The 13,644-nt window shown below is 44.9% G+C and overlaps 1 protein-coding gene across 6 annotated transcripts in view; it reads left to right on the top strand.

The window, feature by feature from the left end:
* PPFIBP2 (PPFIA binding protein 2) overlaps positions 1 to 13,644 on the top strand; it is a 195,609-nt gene that overhangs the window by 173,741 nt on the left and 8,224 nt on the right. For 5 of the 6 annotated variants that reach the window (XM_044680576.1, XM_044680573.1, XM_044680574.1 and 2 more), the window contains 9 exons: positions 1,482 to 1,614; positions 3,983 to 4,015; positions 4,724 to 4,865; positions 7,321 to 7,449; positions 7,898 to 8,048; positions 9,307 to 9,418; positions 9,677 to 9,765; positions 11,645 to 11,767; positions 13,179 to 13,304. In XM_044680576.1, coding sequence (XP_044536511.1) covers positions 1,482 to 1,614; positions 3,983 to 4,015; positions 4,724 to 4,865; positions 7,321 to 7,449; positions 7,898 to 8,048; positions 9,307 to 9,418; positions 9,677 to 9,765; positions 11,645 to 11,767; positions 13,179 to 13,304 — 1,038 coding nt within the window. The remainder of the gene's footprint in view (positions 1 to 1,481; positions 1,615 to 3,982; positions 4,016 to 4,723; positions 4,866 to 7,320; positions 7,450 to 7,897; positions 8,049 to 9,306; positions 9,419 to 9,676; positions 9,766 to 11,644; positions 11,768 to 13,178; positions 13,305 to 13,644) is intronic. The other variant, XM_044680572.1, reaches the window with a different exon arrangement.

The raw sequence follows: 13,644 nt of genomic DNA, 5'->3' as shown, positions 1-13,644 counted from the left end.
AAGGACCATCTAGACCAGCCCCCTTCATTTTTTTTTTTTATAAATGAGGAGCCCATGGGCTTTGGTTTGGTGATTGGCCCTTGGTCACACCAGCACAAGAGCTAGAATTCATCCCCAGCTTCTCTGGCTCCAGAGGCAGGGTCTTTCCATTGTACAACACTGCCTGTCTATCACTAACCCTATCCTTTCAGCTGTAGCTCACTGCCAGCTTCTAGCAGAATGTTTCTAGGGGGAAATGCATTTGGAGCGCTGATTTCAGAAGCCTTTAGAATCTCCTTTTCCCTCCTAAGTATGGAAAGACCCCTCTGTTCATCTCTATGACCCTTTCTGAATCTATTCTCCTTGGTTGGAGAAATCCTGCCTCTTCTCTCCAGTCTGCATTAGACAGGACCCACCCCATGTCCCCACCACACACACACACACACACACACACACACACACACACACACACACACACACACACACACACACACACAGGAATCCCCAAGAGCTTGGGGGAGAAGGGAGGTGGGACAGCCTCTTCTCTGTTAGTACTTGTGTATCTCCATGACAGGAGAGTCCTCCTTTCTACATAGGCTGAGGTGCCTCTCTACTCTCCTCCCTGGTGAGGTCTTACTTTTTATTTTTTTTTAGTTCTTTCTTTATCCTGCCCTTTCCAGTGAGACCATTGTCCTTAAAGAAAAAACAAAAAAACAAGCAAAATCAGAGTCATTAGTCATGTTCTTTCTTTTTCTCATCTGTTAACATTATTCTATCTGTTTCCAAACAATGTCTGCCTGCCTAAACCTCATAGTCCTATTTGTTCAAAATGACACTCTTGTATTCTCACAAGGTCATTTACCCCCTTCCTCCACCTATTCCATCTGTGTTCACTAGAGAGCTCTTTGTGTGGCATCATCAGTTTGTTTTTTTAGATAGCTCCTCCTTTTCCATAATGATCATCTTTAGTTACATTGTCAGAAACTGTGCCTCTTTTCTCTATATCATTTGAAACTTGATTTCCTCAAGTAGAGGACATGTGTGTCCTACCATCCCCAGCATTGTCCTCAGCTCTGAGATGACAGACTCGTGCTGCTGTTTTACCATCCAGTTCTTCTTTCTGAGAGAGAATTAAGGCCATACCAACAATGACCCTTCTTTATTCCCTATACCTTCTGAAAAATGAATTTGTCGATAAATGAAGTCCAGAATCAATCAGATCCTCTACCCCAAGCAAATCTCTCATCATTACAATATCTTGTCTTTGTGCCAGCTTTATAGTTGGTTTTTAGGAATGTATTATCTATGTCCTCCTTCTGACTGGCCAGGCTATAATTATTCCCAACATGAATAGATGGCCTATGACATTATCCAGTAAAGGTAGTTATAATAATCATAAAGAATGTATCTGGTAAAGCCATAAATGCATGCTGAGAACACCTAACTTGAGATATTTAGCAAAAGTTAAGATAGCATAAACCATGTTTCTTCTCTTTTTATAGGACACCCTATTCCTAGGGGAGAACAAATATCAAACATTACCAGGGAAGCTTCCTGGAACTACCCACAATGGAGAGCCTGTAACCTCGATCCCATCCACTTCTCAGACATCAGGGAGCAGCCTGCCAAGCCTGAGTAAGTCCCTCTTGTGTGAGCCCTGACCTAAGATAGGCAGACCTCTACATTAATGTCCTGAGAGGAATGCTTAACTAGTCTGCTGTTGAGCCTCTCTCTATCCAGAGTGAATCCTTGGCTTTCTCTCATAAATCTACAACTTGTCCTAGTCACAAGCTTGGGAAGGAGTCACAGGGAAAGGTCATATGAGGAGAAGCTTAATCTACAATTCCACCAAGGGCCCTAATGAAGGTCAGAGATAAGTAATTGTTGTTCAGCATAATAACAATGAAGGACAAAGCTGGAAACCTTTCCTGGGCAACTGAGCTAAGTGCTTTACTGTTTTGGTTGAATGTGAAAAACAAAAAAATTTCCATTACACATAGCTAATTTGATTGTGGATACACATCTTCCTCTGTCCCCTGGTATGTATTTCTGGGGCAAAGAGGCCACCCAGTAAAATATTATAAAGGCTAGAAGGTGCAGCATCGCAGATTGAGAAGGTAGGTAGCAAAAACTTTATTGCTCCTCTAGGAAACCTTGGTTCCACTTCCTCATGTGTAAACAGGTGAAATGTTCACCTTGACCTTCCCTCCTCCCTTTCCATTTCTCTTCCCTGCTATAAACTTATGGGTATGTTGTTTTTTATTACTCATCAGAAAAATAGAGCTCTCTGAAGACTTAAAGTAGGAAGGAGCCTCAAAGGCCTGTTATGATTAAAAATGATGAGGGCCGAGATCAAAAGGGAGAATAGTATTTTAATAAAAGCCATGCTGATAAAGATAAACTGACCACGTGCCTGTAAGAAACCTATTCCAACCTCACCTCAGCCATTTACCTTTCCTCTCTCCTCTAGCTCAGGTAGCTAAAGAGGAAGTTCCAAGTCACTTCCCCCTAATTTAAAAAAACTGTCCCTCACCTTGAATACATAATCCAAAACAGGAAACCCATTAAGGATCACTGGAAATGTAGTTCCAAGTATCCCAAGTGATTTTAAATGACACAGGCCATTTGATCCAGCCTCCTCATCTTACAAATGGGGAAACAGAAATTTGTTCTCATTCTTGATGGGCCTAGATGGGTAAATGAGCTAAATAGAAAGCTCTGTTTAAAGGTCATTATTGGGGGCAGCTGGGTAGCTCAATGGATTGATAGTCAGGCCTAGAGATGGGAGGTCCTAGGTTCAAATTTGGCCTCAGACACTTCCCAGCTGTGTGACCCTGGGCAAGTCACTTGACCCCCATTGCCCACCCTTACCACTCTTCCATCTAGGAGCCAATACACAGAAGTTAAGGGTTAAAAAAATAATAATAAAATAAAGGTCATTATTGAGAAACATTGATTCCATGGATGCCATGGCCAGAATTTCTTAACTCCTTTTCTTTCTTCTTCAAATGATAGCCTTGCTAATTTTTCTAGCTAGAGCAGGCCCACATTTTTTAATGATCATTATGATAATCATCATCCCTATTTTACAGATGAGGAAACTGAGGCTCAGGGAGAATTTATGCTTATATAGCTGTTATTTGGTCCAAAGATTTGAACTCAGATCCCTCCTATTCTAAGTCTAGTATTTCTATTATATCACACTGCTTGGTATTTGATGACCAGAGTGAAGGGTTTTTTCAAAGACAAGAATTTTTACAAGTTTTCTGACTCATCCTCCTGTCTTTATGGGGCTAACAGCTTAGAAAGATGGACTGAAGGATCAGAGAAGCCAAGTAGATGTTGGCCTTCAGAAAAGCCATAAATGTTTCTGACTCTGATTACCACTACTAACCATTACTACTACTACTCCTACTACCACCACCACTACTACTACTGACAATGAAAATAAAATAGTGATGGTGGTGACGATAATGGTAGCAACAGCTGACCCTTAACGTAAACATTTGCAGTGCCCATTATGTAGACTCTCACTTGTTCTTCTGAGACTCCAGGGAAGCTACTATACTTCTCACCCTCTAGTCTATAAACTGCCTTCAGCAGTATCTGTTTTCCAGTCCCATGTTGGGCTGATGACAATACTTGTGACATGGATCTAAGACCTGGTCCTTTTCCTGACTCTGCTAATGGCACAGACTGGGCAGGCAGGGACCCATGAGGAATTAAAATATCCTTAGGGAAAACCACCTGGGAGGCCTGGAACTTCCTGGAAGAATGGCACAGTGATTTCTGAGTCTTTTCCTTTGCCTTCAGTGCTCTCCCACCACATGGGCCACCAGCCCCGAGTCCTCCAACACAGTTTTGTTTCTTTCATTCTGTTTTATTTTCTCTCTTGCTCTGTGACACTGTTGTTCATTTCTTTGCTTCCTCATACTTCTGTTGGGCTGGCCTGGGGTCTCTCTTGCTCCTTCATGTGGCTTTTCTGCTTCTTGGATGGTTGGAGCTCGTGGCCGGAGTGTCAGTGCACCGATATTAGGTACTGTGATCCTTCCAGGTGAGGCTGGGAGTGAGAATGTCCTCCCTGCACACAGTGTTCATTCCCCTTTGTGTAGTCTTCTTTTGGGATGAAGACAGGGACCTTAGGAGAGGGGTGGAACCCGTTTTCCCAGTGTTGTTCCCCAACCTTTGAGAGAAGGGAGAGCCTTGAAACACCAGTAGCCACTCAGTTCTGAGCCATCAAGTCAGCTCTCCAGAAAGTTAAAACCCAGACCAAGCAATGCCACTTAGCACATCCATTTCCAAAATCCTATATTTTGTGCAAAAAACACATTTCTGAGAGATTTCCTCCCAAAAACCTTGAGGAAACAACCACTGAAGGCTGGGCATGGTGGTGTGTGTTTGTTGCTTCTGAGGATGCTAAGAATGCAGGATTGCTTAAACCTGGGCTATAGTGGGTGAGTTGATCAGATGTTTCCACTAAGTCCAGTAGTGATATGGTGAGCCTCCCAAAAAGAGAGCCACCAGCGTGGCTAGGAGAAGTACCCGTTTGACTTGGAAACAGAGTAAGTCAAAGCTGCCAAGCCATCTAGGAGAGGGATAGAACCATGAGTAGTTGCTGAATGTCCAGTTTCAGTGAGATAGAAACCTTGGCATAGAGTTGCTGATTTAAAAATGTCACTTTAGAAAATATTTTCCCCTTTCTCTCCATCATCTCATCCCCTTTGTTTCACTGTTTTTCCCTCAGGAGAAACTGAGAGCAATTTGGATACCACTGTCACATCAAATGACCTTTCACCCGTGTCATCTGGAACCGATTCGGGGCCCCAGTCTCCACTAACTCCAGAAATGAAACGGAGCCCTAAAGGCATCAAGAAATTCTGGGGAAAGTAAGTTTTGTGGTTTTGGTTGTGGTTGTTTGGAGGAGGGAGGGAGTTTTTTTATATAGTCCAAAAGTGCCTTTTAGGGGGCAGCTAGGTGGCCTAGTGGATTTAGAGACAGGAGGTCCTGGGTTCAAATTTGAACACAGACACTTCCCAGCTATGTGACCCTGGACAAGTCACTTGATCCCCATTGTCTAAACCCTACCACTCTTCTGCCTTTGAACTGATACTGATTCTAAAACAAAAGGTAACAGTTCTTTTTTTGTAAATGCCTTTTAGTATTTTTATACCATATTCAGTTCTCATCTATCCCCCACACACGTTACCCCTCTTAAATCATCAACAAAAACCTGGCAAGCAAAACTATATGATATAAGCACATAACTGACAGTACTTGGCTCTCCATATCTGTGGGTGGCAACCTCTCAACAGAACGTAGATTCCTGAATCAGTCATCTGGAATATTGGGATTGGATCAGAATTCTTTTCTTTTAGTGCTGTCTTCATTTGCATTACGGGAATCATTATGAATATTATTTTCCTGTTTCTGCATCAGATGTTCATGCTTGAAAGGAATCCCCAGTATAACATACCCAACCAGTGTTCCTTTAGCCACAGCTTGAAGACCTCCAAGTTCCTGCTCCACTTGGGACAGCTCTAGTGGTTAGAAAGTTTTTCCTGACATGGAGCCCAAAGTTTCCTCTTTGCAAGTTTTACCTATTGCTTCTGATGTGCCCTCCCTCAAGGATCAAACAAAAAAGACTAATTTCTGTTCCACCTGACCACCCCATACCTATCAGAGCTCTGCAGACAAGCACAGAGCTCGTGTTTAATGGAAATAATTAACTGACGTTCCTAAATACCTCCTGAGGAGAATTATAAAAATCGCCTGTTATTTGTAGCACGTTGTCTTTAAGAGGTCTTCATTCCTCCTTCAACAAGTAATGCTGGGAGCCAGGTCCAGGGGTGAATTAGACACACTTCCTGACCTCAGCTTGCCCTGTGCCCCTTTGAGGCCTCTTAAACTAAAACAGGGAGGATCACAAAAGCTGAGGGTGCAGATATGCTATACAAAACAGAATCTGGCCTCCCAATCTTTTCCAACCTCTATATGTTGCCTCCCTCATTCAAATGTCAGCTCTTTGAAAGTAGGGACTGTCTTACTTTTCTCTTTGCAATCACTCTGGCCCAGGATAAACCAGATAGGGCTTCAGAGGCCCAGCAAAGGGGCCCCAGAGGTAAATTAAACAAGGGTTTTAGCTACAAGGCCTCTCCAGAGGCTAGTACCTCCAGAAAAGCCAGGAAAGGGAGTCAGCCTTTTTCACTCACCCGATGATAATTTTAAGGGAAAATCCAAGAGCAGTCTGAGGTCCCCAGCCAGAGCTCCTCCAGGGCCCAAGTTTGAAGGTGAAAGAGCTGGTCACAGGAAGTTCTTGCCACTTTTAAAGACCCTTCCTTTCCTCACAGACCTCCCCATACTTAAGGATAAGTGGGATGAGTAAATCTAAAAGAGGGTGAGGGGAGAGTTAATCCCATTTTCACAAATCCCTGAAACTACTCCCACTCTAAACTCACTATCCAAATATTCTACTTTCTCCCTCTCCAACCTCATCACAATGTACTCCCAAATTCTTACTCACCACTCTAAACATAGTCTCATAACTGCTAAACAGCCCCAGAACTTCTATAGAACCCCGAAGAATTGCAAACTCCTACTTATTCCAGCTCCTGGATAATATGTCTTTCTCTTTTTTCCCCCTCTGTTTCCATTTCACCCAAGGAAACTTATCCTCTAACACAGGGGTCCTCAAGCTTTTTTAGAGTCATAGCCCCCTTTGGCCTTCTGTTGAAACTGAATCATATTTTTTTAATGTATTGAGTGAAATGCATAGAATTACATTTCTATTGAATTATAGTTTTCCAATTTTTTAAAAAATAAATTCACAGATTCCCAAATTAAGAACTCCATGTTCTGATGGATTATCTCTGCATATGTGCCACTGGAAAGTTGAGACTTTGATCATTTGCAGTTGTTTCCTTGTTCTGATCTTATTACCCAACTCCAAGATGGTGCACAGAAAAGAACATCTGGTCTTGGCATGGGGTGCCTCTATTGGCCCTGGAGGGTGAACAACCCAAACTCCAACGCCAGAAGCAAAACTTGTCATCAGTCAGCCAGCCCCAGCTTTCTTCTCAATCCTGTTAGAATCTATACCTACTTCAGAGGAGGCCACCAGAGGCAAAAGTGTGTTGGGACGGCAATGCTGAGTTATGTGTCTCATAGGATCAACAAGCCTGGTCTTTGGAATGGTACTCAGTTCAGTAGAAAGAACTGATTTACAGGGCCTGTGCCTTCTTTATGTCTTACTTGTCCAAGAGTGAGAGAGAGAGTTGAGAAAGAGGCTGGATCCATTCTTGTAGAATGTCATCTGACAGTCCCTATGGTTTTCTGTCCACACAGAATAAGAAGAACTCAATCAGGGAATTTCAACACAGATGCAATAGGGATAGCAGAATTCCGCCGAGGTGGACTCCGGGCAACTGCAGGACCAAGGCTGTCCAGAACCAGAGACCCCAAAGCTCAAAAGAGGTAACATCCTTCTCTCTCCCAGAACCCAGGTGATGAACAAACTTAGAGAGGGAGGACTTAGATGCCCAAAGTTCTAGAGTTAATCATGATAGACTGTTAGAAAGTTCCTGGAGAAATGAATCATGGGAGACTTTAAGGAGGAAAATGGAACTTGGGATGTTTCATTCCTTTATTCTATATTAGATTATATCTAGTGCCAAGTTCCTTTCATGTCCATATGGGTAGAACTAAATGGTCACCAAAGTCCCTGACAACTCTCAGATTCCATAATACTATGATTCCATGTTCCCTCACTATATTTCGCAATTGCAGTGGAATTTTTGTCTCAGATGTCAGAAGTTCAATGATCTTTTTGTTTTGCAGAAATACTGTTTTAACAAGAATCTATTCCAGACTCCCCTTGCAATGACACACCAGCCCTGACAGTCACGTACTCTTTGTTTTTCAGCGATTCCAATGCTCCTTTTGCCCAGTGGAGCACTGAGCAAGTGTGTTCATGGCTGGAGGACTTTGGTCTGGGTCAGTATGTGATCTTTGCCAGACAATGGGTGAGCTCTGGCCACACACTATTGACTGCAACCCCTCAGGACATGGAAAAGGTAAGGGCAAACCTGGAGGCTTGCCAGCCTTCATCTGCATTAAAGTCACTCACCTTTTTTCTAGATTCTGTGACCTCAACTGCCTTCCATATGCCTGGGATCTTGACAGGGAGGGAAAAGAGGACAAGTTAGAAGATGAATTTCTAGTGTGTAATATCTATTGGGAAGAGAAGAACTGGAGCCCAAACTAGCATTTTTCATGCTGGGAACAAACTTCAAAAATGTCCCAACAGGCAGCTTATTAAGTACCTTCAAATTAACTTTTATTTTTTTAACATTTTTACTTCATTAAATATTTCTCAATTACATTTTTTAAAAAATTTTAACTTCTCAATTCTCTCCCGCCTTCTCATCCCTTTCCTACCCCTTGAGAAGACAAGCACTATGATATTGATTATACAGGTGAAGTCATACAAAACATTTCTATATTAGCCTTGTTGCAAAAGAAGACACCATAGCTAAGTGATGTAATGGATAGGGCCCCAGGAACAACAGAGCTCAAAATCCGGCCTCAGATAACTTACTAGCCGTGTGACCCTGGCCCCAAATCACTTAACCCCTATTTACCTCAGTTCCTCATCTATAAAATAGGGAAATACCCAACAACAAAAAGAAAAGACACACACACTCAAGAAAAATAAAGTATTAAAAATATGATTCAATCTGCTCTCAGAGTTCATCATTTCTCTCTCTGGAGCATTTTTCATCATGGGTCCTTTGGTTGGATCGTTGTCTTGATCAGAGTAGCTAAGTCTTTCATAATCGATCCCCATTTATAGTATTGCTGTTACTGTGTACGATGTTCTCCTGGTTCTTTTCACTTCACTTGCATCAGTTCATATAAGTCTTCCCAGATCAGATCAGCTCTTAGAGAAAACCTCAGCTGGGAAGGGACATAATGAAGGCTCTCTGAACCATGTGGTTCTTCCTACTTTTACTACTTTTTCTCGCTCCTTAGGTGCTATGGTCATTTATTGCAACACTAAAGAAGAATAGCTGTCAGTGTCCCCTAAATTCCACCCTCCTGGGCCAAGCCCTCAGACACTACCCAAGTTACAGCTCTGATAAGGCCCGAGTGGCAGCAGCAGCTTATCCCTTCAGGTCCTACTGAGCAGAGGCTTAGACGTTGGACCAAGGTTGTTCCTAATGAGCAATGAGGCCTCCCTCATAGCATAACCACTTCACCTCTAGGGCCTATAAATTAGGGTAGATTTCCCTCCTCAAACTCAACAGCTGATCTTCCACTTGTCCATTTCAGGAGCTTGGAATTAAGCACCCCCTGCACAGGAAAAAGTTGGTTTTGGCTGTGAAGTCCATTAACACCAAGCAACAAGAGAAGTCTGCACAACTAGACCACATCTGGGTAACCCGTAAGTCCAAGCAGACTCAACCTGTCCCTTTCTGGGGAGCCACATATTTTCTCTGTCCTTTAGGAGAAAGACGCTAGAGTTATCCCACTGGGGAGTCAGGGGAGAAGAAAAATAACTTCTTCTGAAAGTCCAAAAATGAAATATTCTGCCTTTTCACTTTCCCACTCTACGTGCCCCCCCTCTCCCAATGACCTCCTTTGTTTTTAGTGGCTGTAACGTAGGAGTTTTGAGATGTATCTTCCTTTTTTCATTCTGTAGGGTGGCTTGACGACATTGGCTTGCCTCAATACAAAGATCAATTTCATGAGTCCAGAGTTGATGGGCGGATGCTTCAGTACCTAACTGTGGTAAGGGATTTGGGCTTAATCAGTTCAGTTAAACTAATATTTACCAAGTAGCATCCATGTACAAGGCATTGGGGATACTGAGATAAAAATAAAATGTTCTGTGACCTCAAGAAGCTTACCTTTAATTATGGACTGGAAGGAGGGGATGGGTTGAGGTAAGAAGGGTTGGATGCTGTGTGTATACAGAAAGTAAATACATCGGCAGCTCAGCAGCAAGAAATGCCTCTCTTTTATAGGAGTCACTTGAGTCATCCGTTGAAGAATTTTAGGGAAATAGGTGGCACAGTAAATAGAGCACTAGGCTTGGAATCAGGAAGACTCCTCTTCATGAATTCACCTTTGGCCTCAGACACTTCTAGCTGTGTGACCCTGGGCAGGTCACTTATTCTGTTTGCCTCAGTTCTTCCTCTATCAAATGAGCCAGAGAAGGAGATGGCAAACCCCTCCAATATCTCTTGCCAAGAAAACCCAAGAGTCAGATACAACCAAAACAACTCTTACAAAAGGGATATTTAGAGGCTGAGGTGTGGAAACATGGGGCTTTAGACAGAAACCACACTACCAGCTGGTATGGGGAAGAGGGGTGGGAGTCACCCAGCACCCCTATGACAAGTGATATGTCTTACTGGGTGTCCATTTCACATGATTCTCTCATTTTACAGAAGAAACTGAGGTCAGGGGGAGCCAAATGATCTTCCTCATCATAATCAACATTTATAAAATACTTTCAGGTCAAGTGAAGAGACAGCTGGCCTCAGAATCAAGAAAACATGGGTTAATTCTGACTCTTGACACAGCTTGGCCAGCTTTGTGGCCTTGAGCAAATATTTAATCTGGGTGCCCTAGGTAGCTTTCAAAACCAAAGATTAAGGGGCAGCTAGGTAGCTCAGTGGATTGAGAGTCAGGCCTAGAGACGAGAGGTCCTAGGTTCAAATCTGACCTCAGACACTTCTCAGCTGTGTGACCCTGGGCAAGTCACTTGACCCCCATTGCCCACCCTTACCACTCTTCCACCTAGGAGCCAATACACAGAAGTAAGGGTTTAAAAAAAAAAAAAAAAAGATTAGCCTGAGGTCTGTGAACTTGGAAGGGTAAAGAAATCAAGTCTTCATTTTCACTGTTCTCTAACTCAGTTCAGCAAATCTGGCCCAGAGGCCATTATTAACCAAGCTCAAAATGTAAAAATCCTTCTTGGCCTGGAAGCTGTACAGAAATAGGGCCTCTTTGGCCACAGCTGCCAGCCCCTGCTCTGCTCATTGATTATTTGAAAACATGATTCTGAGAAAAAGTCTAAAGTCTTCATCAGGGGCAGCCAGGTAGTACAGTGGCTAGAGCGCCAGGCCTGGAGTCAGGAGGCCCTGGTTTCAATTCTGGCCTCAGACACTTCCTATCTGTGTGACTCTCCATGAGTCACTTAACCCTGATCGCCTAGCCCTTGCCACTTTTCTATCTCAGAAGTGGCACTAAGACAGAAGATAATGGTTTAAAAAAAAAAAAAAAAGACTTCATCAGACTGCCAAAGGGGTCCATATGTACAAAAAAGCTGAAGAAAGCCCTCTCTTCTAGAATCTCAGCTGCACAACTGCTATATGTGTGCATTGGGAGAGACAGACTAACCAGGAATTTTCCATGCCAATGAAATCACAAGTTTGAGACTGACAAGAGCAATCACAAAAATCTTGAAACACCATCTCCTTGGCCCTGTGTCGCATCCCAAGTATACAGCGTCTGGGTGCTCATCGACTAGACACTGGGGCTGGGGGTAGCTCAGGAGAATGGAGGAGGGAGAGAACAAGCCCACAGCGTGCATGCTTGTGCGTGCTTGCAGAAGCCCTCCTGGTGCCGAGGGAGCCCCTGAGCCTTTACCTTCCTCTTCCAGAATGACCTTCTCTTCTTAAAAGTCACCAGCCAGCTGCATCATCTCAGCATTAAGTGTGCCATCCACGTGCTCCATGTCAACAAATTCAATCCTCACTGCCTGCATAGGAGACCTGCGGATGAGGTAGGGCAGGAAGGGCCCTCTGGTTCACGGGTGCAGGCATAAAAGGACAAAGCCCCTGGCTTAGGCAGGAAGTCCACCTGCTGCTCGGTGCCCCCTTTCATTGCCCGAAGAGACAATAAGGTCCTTAGAGAGGGAGAAGGCACGCCGCACACTTCTGCCATCCCGATTCTGGAGTGCCCTGATGTGTGCTATGTGTCAGCTTCTCTGGGTTCACAGTGTCATTCTAGACAAAAGACAATTGATGAGCTTGGTGGGCCAGTCCAAATTGTGTTGGGGTCCTTGAAATGTAGTGTACTGAAACAAGATAATGAAAAATTAGGGGAGTGGGGCAGCTGGGTGGCTCGGGATCAAGAGCCAGGCTGGAGACAGGAGGTCCTGGGTTCACATCTGGCCTCAGACACTTCCTAGTTGTGTGAGCCTGGACAAGTCACTTAACCCCCATTGCCTAGCCCTTACTGCTCTTCTGCTTTGGAACTGATTCACAGAATTGATTCCAAGATGGAAGAGAAGGGTTTAAAAAAGGGGAGAAGAAAAAAAAAGAGATAAGGAAAGAGAAAGAGAAGAGAAGAGGATCACAAAGAAAATAAAGAGATTGCAGGCAATGTGGCAGGGTGGAAGGAATCAGGAGAGGGAAGGTCCTTTCTTTCTCTCCCTCTTCTGCCCTGAGAGATGGGGAGGAGAATGGAACAGAGGGACAGGCCTTTGCTCAGGTTTGTTCACAGCTTCAGGCACCTTTTTTGTCAGGAGTCCCCATTGGTGCCCTCAGCAGAGCAGGCTCTAATGTTGCTAATCCTCCTCCTCCCTGCCTTAGCCAGGAACAGAGAGGAGAGGGGAGCCCTTTACTGACCTCTCCCAGATTTATATGCCAATCCCATAGCGCATAGCAAAAGGCCCCTTGGGTTCCTCAGAGACAGCGTCCAGAGCCTTCTGGCCTCTTGGCCTCACAGGAGAAGGTGGGCCTGACCTGATCGCACCCTGTGCTTGAGTTCTAAGAACCAGTCCAACGGATACAGTGTGGCAGAAAGTCACTGATTCCTATGAAAAAGATCTGCCCACCTACAGGGTAAAGGACTTTCTGGGCACAGTATTTTAGAGGCAGCTGTTAGAACATTGAGCTTGGAGTCAGGGAGACTCAAGTTCAAATGCAGCCTCAGACACTTGCTAGCTGTATGACTCATCCTCAGTTTCCCCAACTATAAAATGGGGACAAGAATAGGCCCCACCTCCTGGGGTAGTTTTGAGAGATGGTGTGTAGAAAGAGCTTAATAAAGTCCCCAGCACACAGGGCTGAGCACAGAGAATGCTTTTTCCTTCCCTCGCTGGGCAGGGGGCCGAGGCAGAGATGCAGGAACATGGACCGGGCAGTGGCATTCTCAGTGATGAGAACTTCCCCTCCTTCTCACTCCTGCAGAGCAATGTTTCTCCTTCAGAAGTGGTGCAGTGGTCCAACCACCGAGTGATGGAGTGGCTGAGGTCCGTGGACCTGGCCGAGTACGCCCCCAACCTTCGAGGAAGCGGCGTCCACGGCGGCCTCATCGTGAGTAGCACCCCCGGAGCGGAGCGGCCGCTTCGTGTAAATTCTCCCGAGGCCAGGAGGGGCCTCTCGGGCACAGCGTCCACTTCCTCTCGTTTTACAGATGGGGAAATAAGGCCCGAGGGTCCCATGGGCAGCGAGCGTGGGCGGGGAGCCAGACCTGTGCCCGCAGTGACCCAGTGGAGAAACGTGGCCTCTGAAGCCAGGCCCTTCTGCCTCCGCTCCCACCGCCCTCTAGGGACGGGCAGTCCTGGAAGCGTGGGCTGGGGGCAGGGGAGAGGCGGGCCCCGGCGTACAGAGCCATCCCAGGAGCTCTCCGATCCCCAGTTAGCAGCGAGTCCCT

Source organism: Gracilinanus agilis, chromosome 6 (genome assembly GCF_016433145.1).
Source record: "Gracilinanus agilis isolate LMUSP501 chromosome 6, AgileGrace, whole genome shotgun sequence".
Classification (NCBI taxonomy): Eukaryota; Metazoa; Chordata; class Mammalia; order Didelphimorphia; family Didelphidae; genus Gracilinanus; species Gracilinanus agilis.
This window is presented reverse-complemented; position numbering and strand designations above follow the sequence as displayed.